Consider the following 16481-nt stretch of genomic DNA (forward strand, 5'->3'; position numbering starts at 1 on the left):
AACTAGACTGAACTAGAAATGAAACTAGACTGAACTAGAACTGAACTACAGACTGAACTAAGAACTGAATAGAAATGGAAATTAAAACTGAACTAGAACTGAACTAGAACTGAACTAGGAACTAACTAGAACTTAACTTAACTGAACTAAACTAGAACTGAACTGAACTGAACTGAACCTAAGAACTGAACTAGAACTGTACAACTGAACTAGAACTGAACTAGAACTGAACTAAAACCTGACTAGAACTGAACGAGAACTAACTAGAACTGAACTAGACTGAACATAGAAATGACTAGCTGACTAGAACTGAACAGACTGAACTAGAACTGAACTAGAACTGAACTAGAACTGAACTAGAACTGAACTAGAACTGAACTAGAACTGAACTAGAACTGAACTAGAACTGAACTAGAACTGAACTAGAACTGAACTAGAACTGAACTAGAACTGAACTAAAACTGAACTAGAACTGAACTAGAACTGAACTAGAACTAAACTAGAACTGAACTAGAACTAGAACTGAACTAGAACTGAACTAGAACTGAACTAAAACTGAACTAGAACTGAACTAGAACTGAACTAGAACTGAACTAGAACTGAACTAGAACTGAACTAGAACTGTACTAGAACTGAACTAGAACTGAATTAGGACTGAACTAGAACTGAACTAGAACTGAACTAGAACTGAACTAGAACTGAACTAGAACTGAACTAGAACTGAACTAGAACTGAACTAGAACTGAACTAGAACTGAACTAGAACTGAACTAGAACTGAACTAGAACTGAACTAGAACTGAACTAGAACTGAACTAGAACTGAACTAGAACTGAACTAGAACTGAACTAGAACTGAACTAGAACTGAACTAGAACTGAACTAGAACTGAACTAGAACTGAACTAGAACTGAACTAGAACTGAACTAGAACTGAACTAGAACTGAACTAGAACTGAACTAGAACTGAACTAGAACTGAACTAGAACTGAACTAGAACTGAACTAGAACTGAACTAGAACTGAACTAGAACTGAACTAGAACTGAACTAGAACTGAACTAGAACTGAACTAGAACTGAACTAGAACTGAACTAGAACTGAACTAGAACTGAACTAGAACTGAACTAGAACTGAACTAGAACTGAACTAGAACTGAACTAGAACTGAACTAGAACTGAACTAGAACTGAACTAGAACTGAACTAGAACTGAACTAGAACTGAACTAGAACTGAACTAGAACTGAACTAGAACTGAACTAGAACTGAACTAGAAACTGAACTAGAACTGAACTAGAACTGAACTAGAACTGAACTAGAACTAGAACTGAACTAGAACTAGAACTGAACTATATCTAAATTAGAACAGAACTGGATCTTACCTAGAGCTATTGCACAATGTAGACAATTTTGAACAAAAAACATTGAAAAATGAACTGGTTCCAAAATTATTCTTTAGAATTGCTCTCCAAAATTTGACAGAACAACTCTATAATTGTTCTTGTACAAAAACAACCACATTTAATAAATATTTATTTAAATTACACAACGATTTATTAAAATCCAAAATAGTAGCACAACAAAGCCAAACTTTTCCATAATACCGGCTGAATTTATGGGTATACCATGTTCATCTTCTTCACTATCACCGGAAAGATATTTATTGCAACCGTTGGAAGAGCAAACACGACAAGACTCCATGGGAGCACCATTATATAAAGATTGACAGGTCAAATATTTGTTGGCATTAATAAAGTTGGTGCAGCCACGATTCGTAATAACGGTGTTATTAACTATAATGATGAAATTTTATAAATTAATTTAATAAAAAGAAAAATTTAGCTTTACGTTTACTACCTTGGTATTTAATCATATAACAAACAGGTTCATTAATTTTCAATAAAGATTGAACACTACGTCTCTCATTGGTGGGATCTTCATATTCTAAATAGTCGTCATAGTCCGGTATTGCTGCAGGATTTGGTTTTTTAGTGGTAACAGCAGCAGCAACAGCCGTAGAAGTTGTTGTCTTAATGGCAGTAGTAGTTGGGGTTGTAGTTTGAGTTGTTTCTTTAAGAGTTGCAGACTGGGTTGTTGTATTTTTCTGCTCGGTAGCTGTTGTGGGCTTTAAAGCAGATGTTGTGGTGGGCTTGGTGGTTGTTTTACTCGTAGAAGCAGTTGTGATAGCTGGCTTTGTGGTTGTTTTCGTATTAGTGTTTAATACACTCACCTCATCATGCGACTCCTCACTGTCATTGTAATCCTCATTATTTGGTGATAATGTTGGTCTTAGGCTGGGTTTGTTAGATGGTTTCTGTGTTACGACCACCGCAGGCTTAATTGTGGGTCCACCCTCTAAAGTACCCGGTAATGTTAAAGGTTTCTCCGTTACCACAATGGGTATTTCACCACATATATGCAATTCTTTAAAATCTTCATACTCATTACAATCTTCACAGACATAACATTGGAGACCTTGAACTTTAGGGGAAGAACAATGTTCAATTAAAGTGCTTATGTTCTTCTTTTTGTTTATCGCAAATAAATTAAGAAATTATTTATAATACTTGAGTATCATACACATTGCTTTTATAATTATTTATTGGTATTTTTATGTTTTATCTAAACTATCTTATCTTGTGTAATTATTTATGTTTCAACATTATTATCATCATTTATGTACATTTTAACTCATAAAAATACAAATAATGGTATATTTATGTACATCTGTATATATAATAATAATACCCTCCCCACTATAGTGTTGTAGGGTATAAAAATGTTATTGACAATTTAGTTTGAAGTTAATACTTTCCAGTTATTAGTCATGTTGCTCTCAGATTATTACCCCTAAATGAATGACCGATTAAAGTGTTGGAAATCATGACTACATCATTATAATCCTATAATATTGTACGTAATAGATTCGAACAAACAAACAAACTTTTCCCAAGTTGAAGAAATGTCACCCTACACACACATATTGTCAATTACAAGACAATGCGACTTATAAAATTTAATTTATTTAATTAACACCAGAGACCTTTTAGCAAGAAAAATTAATAATTGTGTCAATGTTAAGTGATAAAAAAATAATATTAGCAATTTTATGATAAAGATTCTTATCACGAAATTTCTCCAGAAACAATTAATTAAATTTTTTTTAAAGCATGTGTAATAAAAATTATAAAAATAATTTTCAAATCTAACGAAAAATTTTTTTCATAACTCATTCTCTACTCTGGTTTAATTCAAATTATTTACAAGCTAATTTACATAAGTACATATATATGTATACACATTAGGGACTAATAAGGAAAACTTTTTCTCTAGTCATTTTAGTGCAAAAACCATTCTCAGCAAATCGAATTTCTGAAATCTTTTACAAACAAAATCTACTTGTTGTGGTACTAAATTTAGAAGAGAGACACACCGCAGCCCCTATCCTTGCTTTCCTTCCAAGTAAATATCTTTAGTCAAATAATGACACTTAATTACATCAAAAATTTTCGAATTTGTATTCAAATTATTCGAATTTCAAATCATGTTTGGGTTAATATTGCTCGTGAAAAAAGTGATATAATTTTTCAACGTAGCTGTACGCAGAGTGCTATAAAAAAAAACTTCTGGATTTTGAAGGTTCTATCTATAATACTTTTTCGGATATAGTTTTTTTACATATTGAAGATGGCATTTTTCTCGATTTCGCCGATTTTTCCATACGTTAATGAAGATCTTAATATAATCTATTAAATTTTGGAATAATTTAATAGTTTCCAGATATATGAAATGTTGTATTTAATTCATATGGGAGGCCAATCCCTTTGCTGAAAGCCCACTTATTTTTTTTTCTAAATGTTCACATGTCGAAGTTCTTCATGTAAAATTTGAAAAATTTAGCTGTAATAGTTTCTTTAGATATCCGATTTTTTCGAGATAATTCATACGGGGTTGCAGTTAGTATTTAGTAAGTTAGTTAGTTAGTTAGTTAGTTAGTTAGTAGTTAGTTAGTTCGTTAGGTAGTTAGTTAGTTAGTTAGTTAGTTAGTTAGTTAGTTAGTTAGTTAGTTAGTTAGTAGTTAGTTAGTTAGTTAGTTAGTTAGTTAGTTAGTTAGTAGTTAGTTAGGTTAGTTAGTTAGTTAGTTAGTTAGTTAGTAGTTAGTAGTAGTTAGTAGTTAGTTAGTTAGTTCGTTATAGTAGTTAGTTAGTTAGTTAGTTAGTTAGTTAGTTAGTTAGTTAGTTAGTTAGTTAGTTAGTTAGTAGTTAGTTAGTTAGTTAGTTAGTTAGTTAGTTAGTTAGTTAGTTGTTAGTTAGTTAGTTAGTTAGTTAGTTAGTTAGTTAGTAGTTAGTTAGTTAGTTAGTTAGTTAGTTAGTTAGTTAGTTAGTTAGTTAGTAAGTTAGTTAGTTAGTTAGTTAGTTAGTTAGTTAGTTAGTTAGTTAGTTAGTTAGTTAGTTAGTTAGTTAGTTAGTTAGTTAGTTAGTTAGTTAGTTAGTTAGTTAGTTAGTTAGTTAGTTAGTTAGTTAGTTAGTTAGTTAGTTAGTTAGTTAGTTAGTTAGTTAGTTAGTTAGTTAGTTAGTTAGTTAGTTAGTTAGTTAGTTAGTTAGTTAGTTAGTTAGTTAGTTAGTTAGTTAGTTAGTTAGTTAGTTAGTTTAGTAGTTAGTTAGTTAGTTAGTTAGTTAGTTAGTTAGTTAGTTAGTAGTTAGTTAGTTAGTTAGTTAGTTAGTTAGTTAGTTAGTTAGTTAGTTAGTAGTTAGTTAGTTAGTTAGTTAGTAGTAGTTAGTTAGTAGTTAGTTAGTTAGTTAGTTAGTTAGGTTAGTTAGTTAGTTAGTTAGTTAGTAGTTTAGTTAGTTAGTTAGTTAGTTAGTTAGTTAGTTAGTTAGGAGTTAGTTAGTTAGTTAGTTAGTTAGTTAGTTAGTTAGTTAGTTAGTTAGTTAGTTAGTTAGTTAGTTAGTTAGTTAGTTAGTTAGTTAGTTAGTTAGTTAGTTAGTTAGTTAGTTAGTTAGTTAGTTAGTTAGTTAGTTAGTTAGTTAGTTAGTTAGTTAGTTAGTTAGTTAGTTAGTTAGTTAGTTAGTTAGTTAGTTAGTTAGTTAGTTAGTAGTTAGTTAGTTAGTTAGTTAGTTAGTTAGTTAGTTAGTTAGTTAGTTAGTAGTTAGTTAGTAGTTAGTTAGTAGTTAGTTAGTTAGTTAGTTAGTTAGTTAGTTAGTTAGTTAGTTAGTTAGTTAGTTAGTAGTTAGTTAGTTAGTTAGTTAGTAGTTAGTTAGTTAGTAGTTAGTTAGTTAGTTAGTTAGTTAGTTAGTTAGTTAGTTAGTTAGTTAGTTAGTAGTTAGTTAGTTAGTTAGTTAGTTAGTTAGTTAGTTAGTTAGTTAGTTAGTTAGTTAGTTAGTTAGTAGTTAGTTAGTTAGTTAGTTAGTTAGTTAGTTAGTTAGTTAGTTAGTTAGTTAGTTAGTTAGTTAGTTAGTAGTTAGTTAGTTAGTTAGTTAGTAGTTAGTTAGTTAGTAGTTAGTTAGTTAGTTAGTTAGTTAGTTAGTTAGTAGTTAGTTAGTTAGTTAGTTAGTTAGTTAGTTAGTTAGTTAGTTAGTTAGTTAGTAGTTAGTTAGTTAGTAGTTAGTTAGTAGTTAGTTAGTTAGTTAGTTAGTTAGTTAGTTAGTTAGTTAGTTAGTAGTTAGTTAGTTAGTTAGTTAGTTAGTTAGTTAGTTAGTTAGTTAGTTAGTTAGTTAGTTAGTTAGTTAGTTAGTTAGTTAGTTAGTTAGTTAGTTAGTTAGTTAGTTAGTTAGTTAGTTAGTTAGTTAGTTAGTTAGTTAGTTAGTTAGTTAGTTAGTTAGTTAGTTAGTTAGTTAGTTAGTTAGTTAGTTAGTTAGTTAGTTAGTTAGTTAGTTAGTTAGTTAGTTAGTTAGTAGTTAGTTAGTTAGTTAGTTAGTTAGTTAGTTAGTTAGTTAGTTAGTTAGTTAGTTAGTTAGTTAGTTAGTTAGTTAGTTAGTTAGTTCAAAAACGTCCATAGCATGTAAAGAGTTAAATGCTAAAATTTACTTACACAACGGCATTTCAAATCATTATTTCAATACGGCAATGTCATTGGTAAGTACCTACCACAATCGTTTACAACTAATTAGAGAAATCAGTGAATGTAAATCGTGTTTATCTTCATGGAAAGTTGCCTAATTAACATGAGTATTTATAAGTATTTATATAACACATTATTAATAAGACATTACTGGACTACTTCTGTGTAATCAGTCATTTAGTCATTGAAAAGTATGCTAATAGGTAAGTAGTAACAACTGAAAGTCATTACCAAGTTTTTGCTGGTATAATTTCCGAACACTATAAACCATATACATACATATACATATATGTTTATTTCGAGTCCTCATATATAGCATAAAGTCGAGTCGATTCAAGTTTTAGAAAAGTTCGTTATTTAAATTCTGCGAATTGGACCTATAATCAAAAATAAGTATTTTTTTAAATTAACATTAACTGAAACTTTTTGGTATTACTGCAATATTGAACCTAGAAACATGTATATAATCAGACATGCAGTATCCTGATGGAATGAAAATCTATAAGAGTGTATTTTTGGTATTTTTTGATCTTGAAATTTTTGAATCTTTTTGAAAAGTGTATTCACTTTCCAAGCGTTAACTCCTTAACAATTTACACAATTTGTCTATAACTCTCTCAATTACACTTGTTATCTAAATTAAAGAACATAACAGCCACTATGGCTACTTGGACCATGGGATTTACAATTTGTATGACACATTTAACTTGTGTATGCTTTTATTGTTATTATTTTGTGTTCATAAAAGTTGACTTTTAATAATAGTAATATTTGTATGAAGGAATCTGAGCTTGTGGCTGTTTGGGGTAAAGAATTCTATATTGTAAAAGTATCTTTGAGTATGAGAAATGTAAATATTTGCTAAATACTTTTGTTTTGTATCTTTCATTGCTTCTATTTACAAGCATTTTATTGTCTATCGTTATCGTTAACATTATGTTGTCATTGTAAATTTTTATATGTATTTATATTTTCTTCCAGTATTGAATTTGTTATAAAAATCTTTTTCTTACACATGATTAACTTTTTATGTATCAAATACAGTATTGATTTTTTCCAGTAATCGGAAATACAGAATTAGTTTGACTAAATCGCAAATCGCTTTTTAATACCTTCTACTATTGATTTTGTGGCCACTTGTATCAATAATAAACTAAAAATTACACTTTTCCAACTCATTTTAATTATTTTCCAATCTTTAAATTTAAGATATGATTTTTTTATAATTTCCTTATTTCTCGAAACCGTACAACCATTTAACCGACAAACGTCTAAATTTATACTGATTGTTAATGAACTTTTATTAATTTTTCCACTTCAAATCAAATTTCAATAAAAGAATCTTTAGATGTTGTTCTTTTTCTTCTTATTACCAAAAACATATTGAAGAACTTGATATTTGTCTTTTTTAAAGAACATAAATGCGAAAAAGGAATTGCAATTTTAACTGATAAAATCGGCTGCTTTTTTGTCATGTAAACATGTCAATAACAGATACGGGTATTGAAAAGTAGTTGTTATAAAAAAAATTATTAAGAATACTGAAAATTAAAAGTTACCATTTAACAAAAAGAGTAATAGGAAAAAATATTTTATCAGTGTTAATAGCAATTTACATTTTTAGTGTATTAGAAATGAAAAAATGACTATAAAAGGTAATGATATCAATAAGGAAATATTCAAGCATTTACATATAACTGTGATTAAGTTTTTTCTACTACTTACTCAAACTACTAGAAACATTTAAATATATCTTAGTAAATATTGGTTAATACAATTCCAGTTCAGTTCTAGTTCAGTTCTAGTTCAGTTCTAGTTCAGTTCTAGTTCAGTTCTAGTTAGTTCTAGTTCAGTTCTAGTTCAGTTCTAGTTCAGTTCTAGTTCAGTTCTCAGTTCTAGTTCAGTTCTAGTTCAGTTCTAGTTCAGTTTCTAGTTCAGTTCTAGGTTCTAGTTCTAGTTCAGTTAGTTCTAGTTCAGTTCTAGTTCAGTTCTAGTCAGTCTAGTTCAGTTCTAGTTCAGTTTAGCTCAGTTCTAGTTCAGTTCTAGTAGTCTAGTTCAGTTCTAGTTCAGTTCTAGTTCAGTTCTAGTTCAGTTCTAGTTCAGTTTGTTCAGTTCTAGTTCAGTTCTAGTCAGTTCTAGTTCAGTTCTAGTTCAGTTCTAGTTCAGTTCTAGTTCAGTTCTAGTTCAGTTCTAGTTCAGTTCTAGTTCAGGTTCTAGTTCAGTTCTTAGTTCAGTTCTAGTCAGTTCTAGTTCAGTTCTAGTTCAGTTCTAGTTCAGTTCTAGTTCAGTTCTAGTTCAGTTCTAGTTCTAGTTCAGTTCTCGTTAGTTCAGTTCTAGTTCAGTCTAGTCAGTTCTAGTTAAGTTCTAGTTCAGTTCTAGTTCAGTTCTAGTTCAGTTCTAGTTCAGTTCTAGTTCAGTTCTAGTCAGTTCTAGTTCAGTTCTAGTTCATTCTAGTTCAGTTCTAGTTCAGTTCTAGTTCAGTTCTAGTTCAGTTCTAGTTCAGTTCTAGTTCAGTTCTAGTTCAGTTCTAGTTCAGTTCTAGTTCAGTTCTAGTTCAGTTCTAGTTCAGTTCTAGTTCAGTTCTAGTTCAGTTCTAGTTCAGTTCTAGTTCAGTTCTAGTTCAGTTCTAGTTCAGTTCTAGTTCAGTTCTAGTTCAGTTCTAGTTCAGTTCTAGTTCAGTTCTAGTTCAGTTCTAGTTCAGTTCTAGTTCAGTTCTGGTTCAGTTCTAGTTCAGTTCTAGTTCTGTTCTAGTTCAGTTCTTGTTCAGTTCTAGTTCAGTTCTAGTTCAGTTCTAGTTCATTTCTAGTCCAGTTCTAGTTCAGTTCTTTTTCAGTTCTAGTTCAGTTCTAGTTCAGTTCTAGTTCAGTTCTAGTTCAGTTCTAGTTCAGTTCTAGTTCAGTTCTAGTTCAGTTCTAGTTCAGTTCTAGTTCAGTTCTAGTTCAGTTCTAGTTCAGTTCTAGTTCAGTTCTAGTTCAGTTCTAGTTCAGTTCTAGTTCTAGTTCTAGTTCATTTCTAGTTCAGTTCTAGTTCAGTTCTAGTTCAGTTCTAGTTCAGTTCTAGTTCAGTTCTAGTTCAGTTTCTAGGTTCAGTTCTAGTTCAGTTCTAGATCAGTTCTAGTTCAGTTCTAGTTCAGTTCTAGTTCAGTTCTAGTTCAGTTCTAGTTCAGTTCTAGTCAGTTCTAGTTCAGTTCTAGTTCAGTTCTGGTTCAGTTCTAGTTCAGTTCTAGTTCAGTTCTAGTTCAGTTCTAGTTCAGTTCTAGTTCAGTTCTAGTTCAGTTCTAGTTCAGTTCTAGTTCAGTTCTAGTTCAGTTCTAGTTCAGTTCTAGTTCAGTTCTAGTTCAGTTCTAGTTCAGTTCTAGTTCAGTTCTAGTTCAGTTCTAGTTCAGTTCTAGTTCAGTTCTAGTTTCAGTCCTAGTTCAGTTCTAGTTCAGATCTAGTTTAGTTCTAGTTCAGTTCTAGTTTAGTTCCTGCAAGAGGGGACAAGACAATTCGTGAGTAAATGAAAGTGCTACATATTTCTCTCAATATAATATATAAACATGCTTACCATTTTAGGGTTAAATTTTCCATAAAATGCTGTACAGTGAGTCATATTTTTTTAATATTTTATTTTTTGAAGAAAAAACATGTTTTTTATTTAATTGTCATTTGTTTTTTTTTAGTTGTTGTTGCTAAACATTAATTTACAAGTATGTACGTTCTTTTTGTTGATTTTGTTTTCTTTGATTATTGCAAATATTTTTTATTTAATTTTTTTAGTTTTTTGTTAAATATTTTTTGTTTTTTTTACTAACAATTTTATTGTTCTAACAATTGCTTTAAATGTATGAGTGTTTTTCATGATTCTTTCAATACTAACATTTAGTTTTTTTTTAACGGTTTTTCCTAAGATTATTTTATTCAGCTTAAATTTTGTATTAAGAAAAATAAAAATTTTTTGTTTTTTTAAATTATAAGAAAAATTAATGAAAATGTTTTTTTTTCTAATGAAATGTGTTTGGTGTTTTTTTTAATATTTTTATTTTAATTAATATTAATTGTATTTTTTAATAAAAAAGGCATTTAGGTGAATATTATATTTGGTTTTTTTTTTGTTTAAATACTTTTTTGAAACTTATTTTTGTTTAACATTGTCTTGGAATTGTTTGTAGTGTTGTTTTATAAAATTGTTGTTTTTGTTTTTTTTTTTTTTGTTTGTTTTGAAAATAAGTACAAATTTATTTTGTTTTTAAGTTTTTTAGTGGTTATTATTCTTAAATATATATTTAAAATATAAATAATTATTATATAGTAATATAAATAACTTAAATAGTTTAAAGCATTGTATTTCTATTTTTTTAATAATTCTGGGTAAAATTAACTGTTATAACAGTTAACTTTCACTAATAATACCTTTCAGAGGTTATTATTTCAAATTCATTAAACCAGTGACTTTTACAAGTCCTTGGGTACAGTTTGAAAAAATTCGTCCCGGCCGAATATTTTTAAATTATTTTTTTAAACTTTTTATTACTTTTTTTTTTATAAAATTTAATATTCTAATAAAATTTGCATAAATATTTAATTTGTTAATCCATTATAACCAAAAACTAAATTGCTTAATATTTCACTTCAAGCTAACACATTGCTCTTAAAAATTTTTTCCTACTCCGATTTTAATATTCTCTACAATAAGGCCTATTTACACATATGTACTCACACTTAACTTCATAATATATATTTTTTTATTTAACATTTATATACATTAAACTTAAGAAATTATAAAAATAACAAATATAAATCATAAACATATTTAACCACTCGTTTATTTTCGAAAACTACTCTATAGTTTCAAAACTTTCACCACAGCCTAAAGATCATATATTGTACAGGAACTACTAGTATTACGGCCATAAGCCAGGAACCACTAGCACCTATCATTAAAGCACCATTACAGTTGTCTGTATAACAATTGGAACAGTGAAATTGTTCTGCATCATTTTGTTGTTGCACCATACGACGTCCATTATTGTTATTATTATTATTGTTCATATTACTTTGAGTCAAACGATTATCACCTGCCGGCGGAAGATTTAATTTTGAGCGTAATATTTGACAGGCATCCGATTCTCCTGCACTTAGTTGACAAATCTGGCCGTTACCATTTTGTTGGTGTTTGCTTTTTAGGGTTAAACGAAAAAAATTACATTTGATTAATGGTTATACTAAACTATACTTACGATCTTTGGCCACGACTTTTTGACAATTCATTTGTGGACTTCGATTGGCTCCCGTATCGAAATAGGCAATTTTATTTAGTTCAAAAAGCCAAGTATCAATGGATTTCATTTTTTCTAGGGTACATTCCTGAAAGAAGAAATAAGAGAAAAGTAATTTTTTTAATGAAAATATAAACAAACTCTATAGTCTCATTTTCTTGACTATAAACCGACTTTTTATAGTCTCGACTTTAGACAGACTATAGTCTCGACTTTAGATAGACTATATTCTAAACAGGACTATAGACTCGGCTATAGACATACTATAGTTTCGACAGTAGACAGACCATAGTTTCGATATAGACAGACTCTAGTCTTGACTATTGATTAACTGAGGGCTCGACTATAAACAAACTATAGTCTCGAACATAGGTAGTCTACAGTCTCGACTTTAGACAAACAATTAGACTCATATATAGAGAGACTATAGAATCGATTATAAACAGATTAAAGTCTCGACTATAGACAGACTGTAGAAAGACTATAGTCTTGGTTATAGTCAGACTATAGTCTCCACTATATACAGAGAATAGTATTGACTGTTGACAAATTATAATCTCGACTATAGACAGACTATAGTCTATAATATAAACTGTCTTAACTATAGTCAGACTGTAATCTCGACTATAGACAGACCATAGTCTCGACTATAAACAGTCTTGACTATAGACTATAGTCTCGACTATAAACAGACTATAGACAGTCTCAACTATAAATAGACTATAAACAGACTTTAGTCTTGACTATAGATATAATATAGTCTCGACTAAAGAAAGACCATAGTGTCGACTATAAACAGACTGTAGTCTCGACTATAGACAGACTATAATCTCGACTATAGACAAAATATAGTTTTGACTAAAGACAGACTATAGTCGCGAACATAGACAGAACATAGTCTCAACTATAAACAGACTATAATCTCGATTACAAACAGACTAAAGTCTCGACTATAGACAAACCATAGTCTCGACTAAAGACAGACCATAATATCGACTAAAGACAGAGCATAGTCTCGACTATAAATATACTATAGTCGCGGCTTCAGGACAGATCATAGTCTCAACTATAAATAGACTATAAACAGACTTTAGTCTTGACTATAGACATACTATAGTCTCGACTAAAGGCAGACCATAGTCTCTACTATAAACAGACTATAGTCGCGACTATAGACAGACCACAGTCTCAATTATAACAGACTATAGTCTCGACAATATATAGACTATAGTCTCGACTATAGACAGGACCATAGCCTCCACTATAAACAGACTAAAATCTCGACCATAAACAGATTATAAACAGACTGTAGTCTCGACTATAGACAGACTATAATCTCGACTATAGATAGACTTTAGTCTCGACTATAAACAGACTATAGTCCCGAGTAGTGCTGTAATATTCTACTACTTTTGATTACTCAATACTACTCATACTTTTCGTTGGGTACTCAATACTACTCGATACTTTTAACGGTTTTATTTTAAATTAAAAACGAGGAATTTTTCCTTTTTTTTAAGTAAAGTTAGACCAGACATCACACCTCTTTTGAGACATTTTATTTTTTTAGATAGCGTCGATAAATATTTGTAACTTTTTTAACTATTATTGCAGTGTTTAAATTATTTTACATTGATTTGATATTGCTAAGAGTTGCATTTCTAATAATGATATGGTCTATATTAGATTTTAGAGCTGTATTTTTTCACATCATAGCCGTTTAATTTAAATAAGTTAAATCCATATACAAGTCTGAAAGTATTGAGTAACTACTTTTTAGTATTGAGTACCCAAAAATAGGGCAAATACTCGATACTCGATACCCACTACTCAATACTTTAACAGCACTAGTCCCGAGTATAGACAGACTACGGTCTCGACTAAAGACAGACCATAGTCTGGACTATAAACAGACTACAGTCCAGACTATAGACAGACCATAGTCTCATCTACAAATAGACTATAATCTGGACTATGAACAGATTAAACTTTTGACTATAGACAGATTATAGTCTCGACGATAGGCAGACTATAGTCTCGACAATAGACAGACTATAGTCTCGACCCTAAACGGACTACTATCTCTACTATAGACAAACTATAGTCTCGATTATAGACAGACTATAGTCTTGACTAAAGACAGACCATAGTCTCGACTATAGCCAGACTACAGTCTCGACTAGAGACAGACCATAGTCTCATCTATAAATAGACTATAATCTCGACTATGAACAGATTATAGTTTTGACTATAGACAGACTATACTTCGTCTCGACTATAGACAGACTATAGTCTCGACTACTACTAGACAGAGCATAGTCTCGACTATAAACAGACTATATAGTCTCAACTATAAAAAGACTATAGTCTCGACTATAAACAGACTATAGTCTCGATTATAGACAGACTATAGTCTCGAATATAGACAGACCATAGTCTCGACTAAAGACAAACAATAGACTCGACTATAAACAGATTATAGTCGCGCCCATAGACAGATCATAGTCTCGACTATAGAAAGCACCTCGATTATAAACAAACTATAAAACGAGTATTGTACTTATTGCAAATATAGCAACTATTTTTATAGAAGGTATATATAATTCGATATAGCCGAATATAAAACTCAAACTTCTTTGAGAACATATGAGATCACGCTTTCAACACTTTTAACCTTTTTAAAAAGCTTCCTTTTGACATTCAAACAGTCTTAAGGAAAAAAAACAAATATTTTTCATAATTCTTAGAAAGGCATTAACGAACATTATATATTTAATTGCAATCAATTGCTGGTAAAAGTACATTATTATGTTTATGTACATTATTATGTTTAATTTTTCTTAAATTTTTTTTATTTATCATTTAACCTTAATTTAATTGTTCAAGTAGTTTTTACAAGTGGGATTTTATAGCAGGTTTATTTATTTGCAGTATTTTTTCTTTTTCTTTTCTTATTTATTATTATTTTGTACTTAAAAGCCCATTCAATAATTCTTGACCCAAATAAAATGTGAACAAGTGCAAGTATTTAAGAAGAAAACATTTTGAATTTTATTATCTATGTATTTCTATTTATTTAATGTTAAAAAACACCAAAAAGATGAAATAAAAATAAATTCTATACAAATATCAATTTATATTCCACATAACATTTTTACTGCATTTTCTATATGAGAATGTGAGGTCTGTGAGCCCACTTTCCGTTGTCGTGTTCTTTAAGTTTTTTTTTTTGTATCCTTTTCCTTTTTAGGTGGGCTTTTTCTACGTAATATTTTTTTTAAGTTATGACTTCTGTTATGACATTCATAAATACATGAAATTTAAACTTAGTGGTTGTTTATTGTTCTGTTTTTTCTCGTTATTAAATATCCTGTGTAAATTTCATTTTTCATCTTTTTTTTGGCTTCCGCCCAAACGATAATGACCTTTCCAATTGCCACATTTTTCTTCATGGTAGCAGTCTTGACAATAAACATTGAATTGTTTTATTTTAGGTACAAAGGTTGTAGTAAATACATATGTATGTACGTTTATTAAAAGTACAGTGGAACAGTTCGCAAAAACTTTACTGGTTTTGTACTCAAACATTACATGTATCATAGCACTTAGTGCTTCATTTTTATATGTAAACTTGAATTTAACAAAAAATTAACTAAAATCTGCAAACTTCAATTCAATTTTCTGTTTAAATTGATTTTAAATCAATACAAATTGTGAAAACAAAAAATAATAATAGTTACAAATTTGTTGCGCATTGGTAGTTACAATGGGAGGATGTAATGGTGCATCTTCAATGATTCTGTATTTTAAGATAAAGTCTTGCGAATCACTAAACACAAGACAGCAACATGAGAAAATAAGAACAATTTACACAGCATTTATTCTGGGAATGTTAACAATTGTTAAGTCAACAAATGCAGCAACAAAACAACTGTCAAACTCTTTACAGAATCAGAATTATTCTAAAGCAGTGGTGGGCATATAAGTATATCTAATAAGAGTTATGTGTGTTGTCGTCAATATAAAACTGTTTGTAGTTTTAATAATATAACTTTATGTAGTTTAAAGAAATATATTGAATAGTCCATTGTAGAGTTTATAGAATAAAATTTAGTAGAGACTACAGAATAGTCTACAGACGAGAATATAGAATAGTCTATAGTCGAGACTATAGAACATTCAATAGTAGAGGCTATAGAATACTATATAGTCAAGACTATAGTCTGTCGTCGACGCTGTAGACTACAGTAGATATTATAGAATAGTCTACAGTATACACAATAGAACACTCGAATCGAGTGACTCGATAATAGGACTTTAAAATAGTCAATAGCAGAGCCTATAGAATAGTCTAGAGTCGAAACTATAGAATACTTTATAGTGGAGACTATAGAATAGTCAATGGAATAGTCTATAGTCTAGACTATAGAATGGTCTATAGTCAACGCTATTATGGAGACTATAGATTAGTCTATAGTCGAGACTATATAATAATCTATAGGCAAGACTATTGAATAGTCTATAGTCAAGTCAATTGTATACTCTATAGCCAAGACTATAGAATAGTCTATAGTCGAGACTATAGAATAGTCTATAGTCAAGACCACAGAATTATCTATAGTCAGGACTATAGAATAGTCTATAGTCAAGACTACAGAATAGCCTATAGTCAAGGCTATAGAATAATCTACATTGGAGACTATAGAATAGTCTAAAGTCGAGAAAATGGAATAGTTTATAGTCGAGACTATAGAATAGTTTAGTCTATAGTCGGGACTATAGTATGGAATAGTCTATAGTCAAGGCTATAGAATAGTCTACTATGGAGATTATAGAATACAATGGAATTGTTTATAGTCGCGACCTTGAATAGACTATAGTATAGACTATACTAGTCAAATCTATGGAACATATATAGTCAAGACTATCAAATAGTGTATAGTCAAGACTACAGAATAGTCTATAGTCAAGGCTATAGAATAATCTATTATGGAAACTAAAGAATAATCTATAGTTATGACTATCAAATAGAAGACAGAAAAGTCTATGGTCGAGACTATCAAATAGTCTATAGTATATGCAATGGAGTAGTTTATAGTCAAGACCATAGACAATAGTTTATAGTCGTGACAATAGAATAGTCTATAGTCAAGACTATTGAATAGTGTA

General features: G+C 29.8%; 1 protein-coding gene and 1 pseudogene across 2 annotated transcripts; both read right to left on the reverse strand.

Annotated features, from left to right (window-relative positions):
- Nucleotides 1–1514: 1514 nt before the first annotated feature.
- Nucleotides 1515–7420, reverse strand: LOC119613491. 2 transcript variants are annotated; one of them, XM_037969519.1, is made up of 3 exons: nucleotides 7168–7420; nucleotides 1852–2469; nucleotides 1515–1787 (listed from the first exon to the last, which is right to left on the reverse strand). In XM_037969519.1, exons 1-3 carry the CDS (start codon nucleotides 7232–7234, stop codon nucleotides 1531–1533), a joined length of 942 nt encoding a protein of 313 aa, XP_037825447.1. In that variant the 5' UTR covers nucleotides 7235–7420; the 3' UTR covers nucleotides 1515–1530. The 2 variants fall into 2 exon arrangements, with proteins under 2 accessions (XP_037825447.1, XP_037825446.1); XM_037969518.1 differs by having other exon boundaries at nucleotides 1852–2475; nucleotides 7168–7406.
- Nucleotides 7421–10411: 2991 nt separating this feature from the next.
- On the reverse strand, nucleotides 10412–11400 carry LOC119613489 (annotated as a pseudogene).
- Between the last annotated feature and the right edge of the window lie 5081 nt (nucleotides 11401–16481).

Source organism: Lucilia sericata, unplaced genomic scaffold, assembly GCF_015586225.1.
Source record: "Lucilia sericata isolate MDLA Ls3-8-SP2 unplaced genomic scaffold, ASM1558622v1 Contig002152F_arrow, whole genome shotgun sequence".
NCBI classification, from domain to species: domain Eukaryota; kingdom Metazoa; phylum Arthropoda; class Insecta; order Diptera; family Calliphoridae; genus Lucilia; species Lucilia sericata.

Excerpts from the sequence above, each read along its gene's own strand:
- LOC119613491 (XM_037969518.1), bottom strand. The coding sequence starts at position 7,234 with ATGAGTTGGAAAAGTGTAATTTTTAGTTTATTATTGATACAAGTGGCC. Across the intron at positions 2,476-7,167 it reads CACAAAATCAATAGTAGAAG|TTCAAGGTCTCCAATGTTAT; the intron begins GTATTAAAAAGC and ends CTTCCCCTAAAG. Across the intron at positions 1,788-1,851 it reads TTATATGATTAAATACCAAG|TTAATAACACCGTTATTACG; the intron begins GTAGTAAACGTA and ends TCATCATTATAG.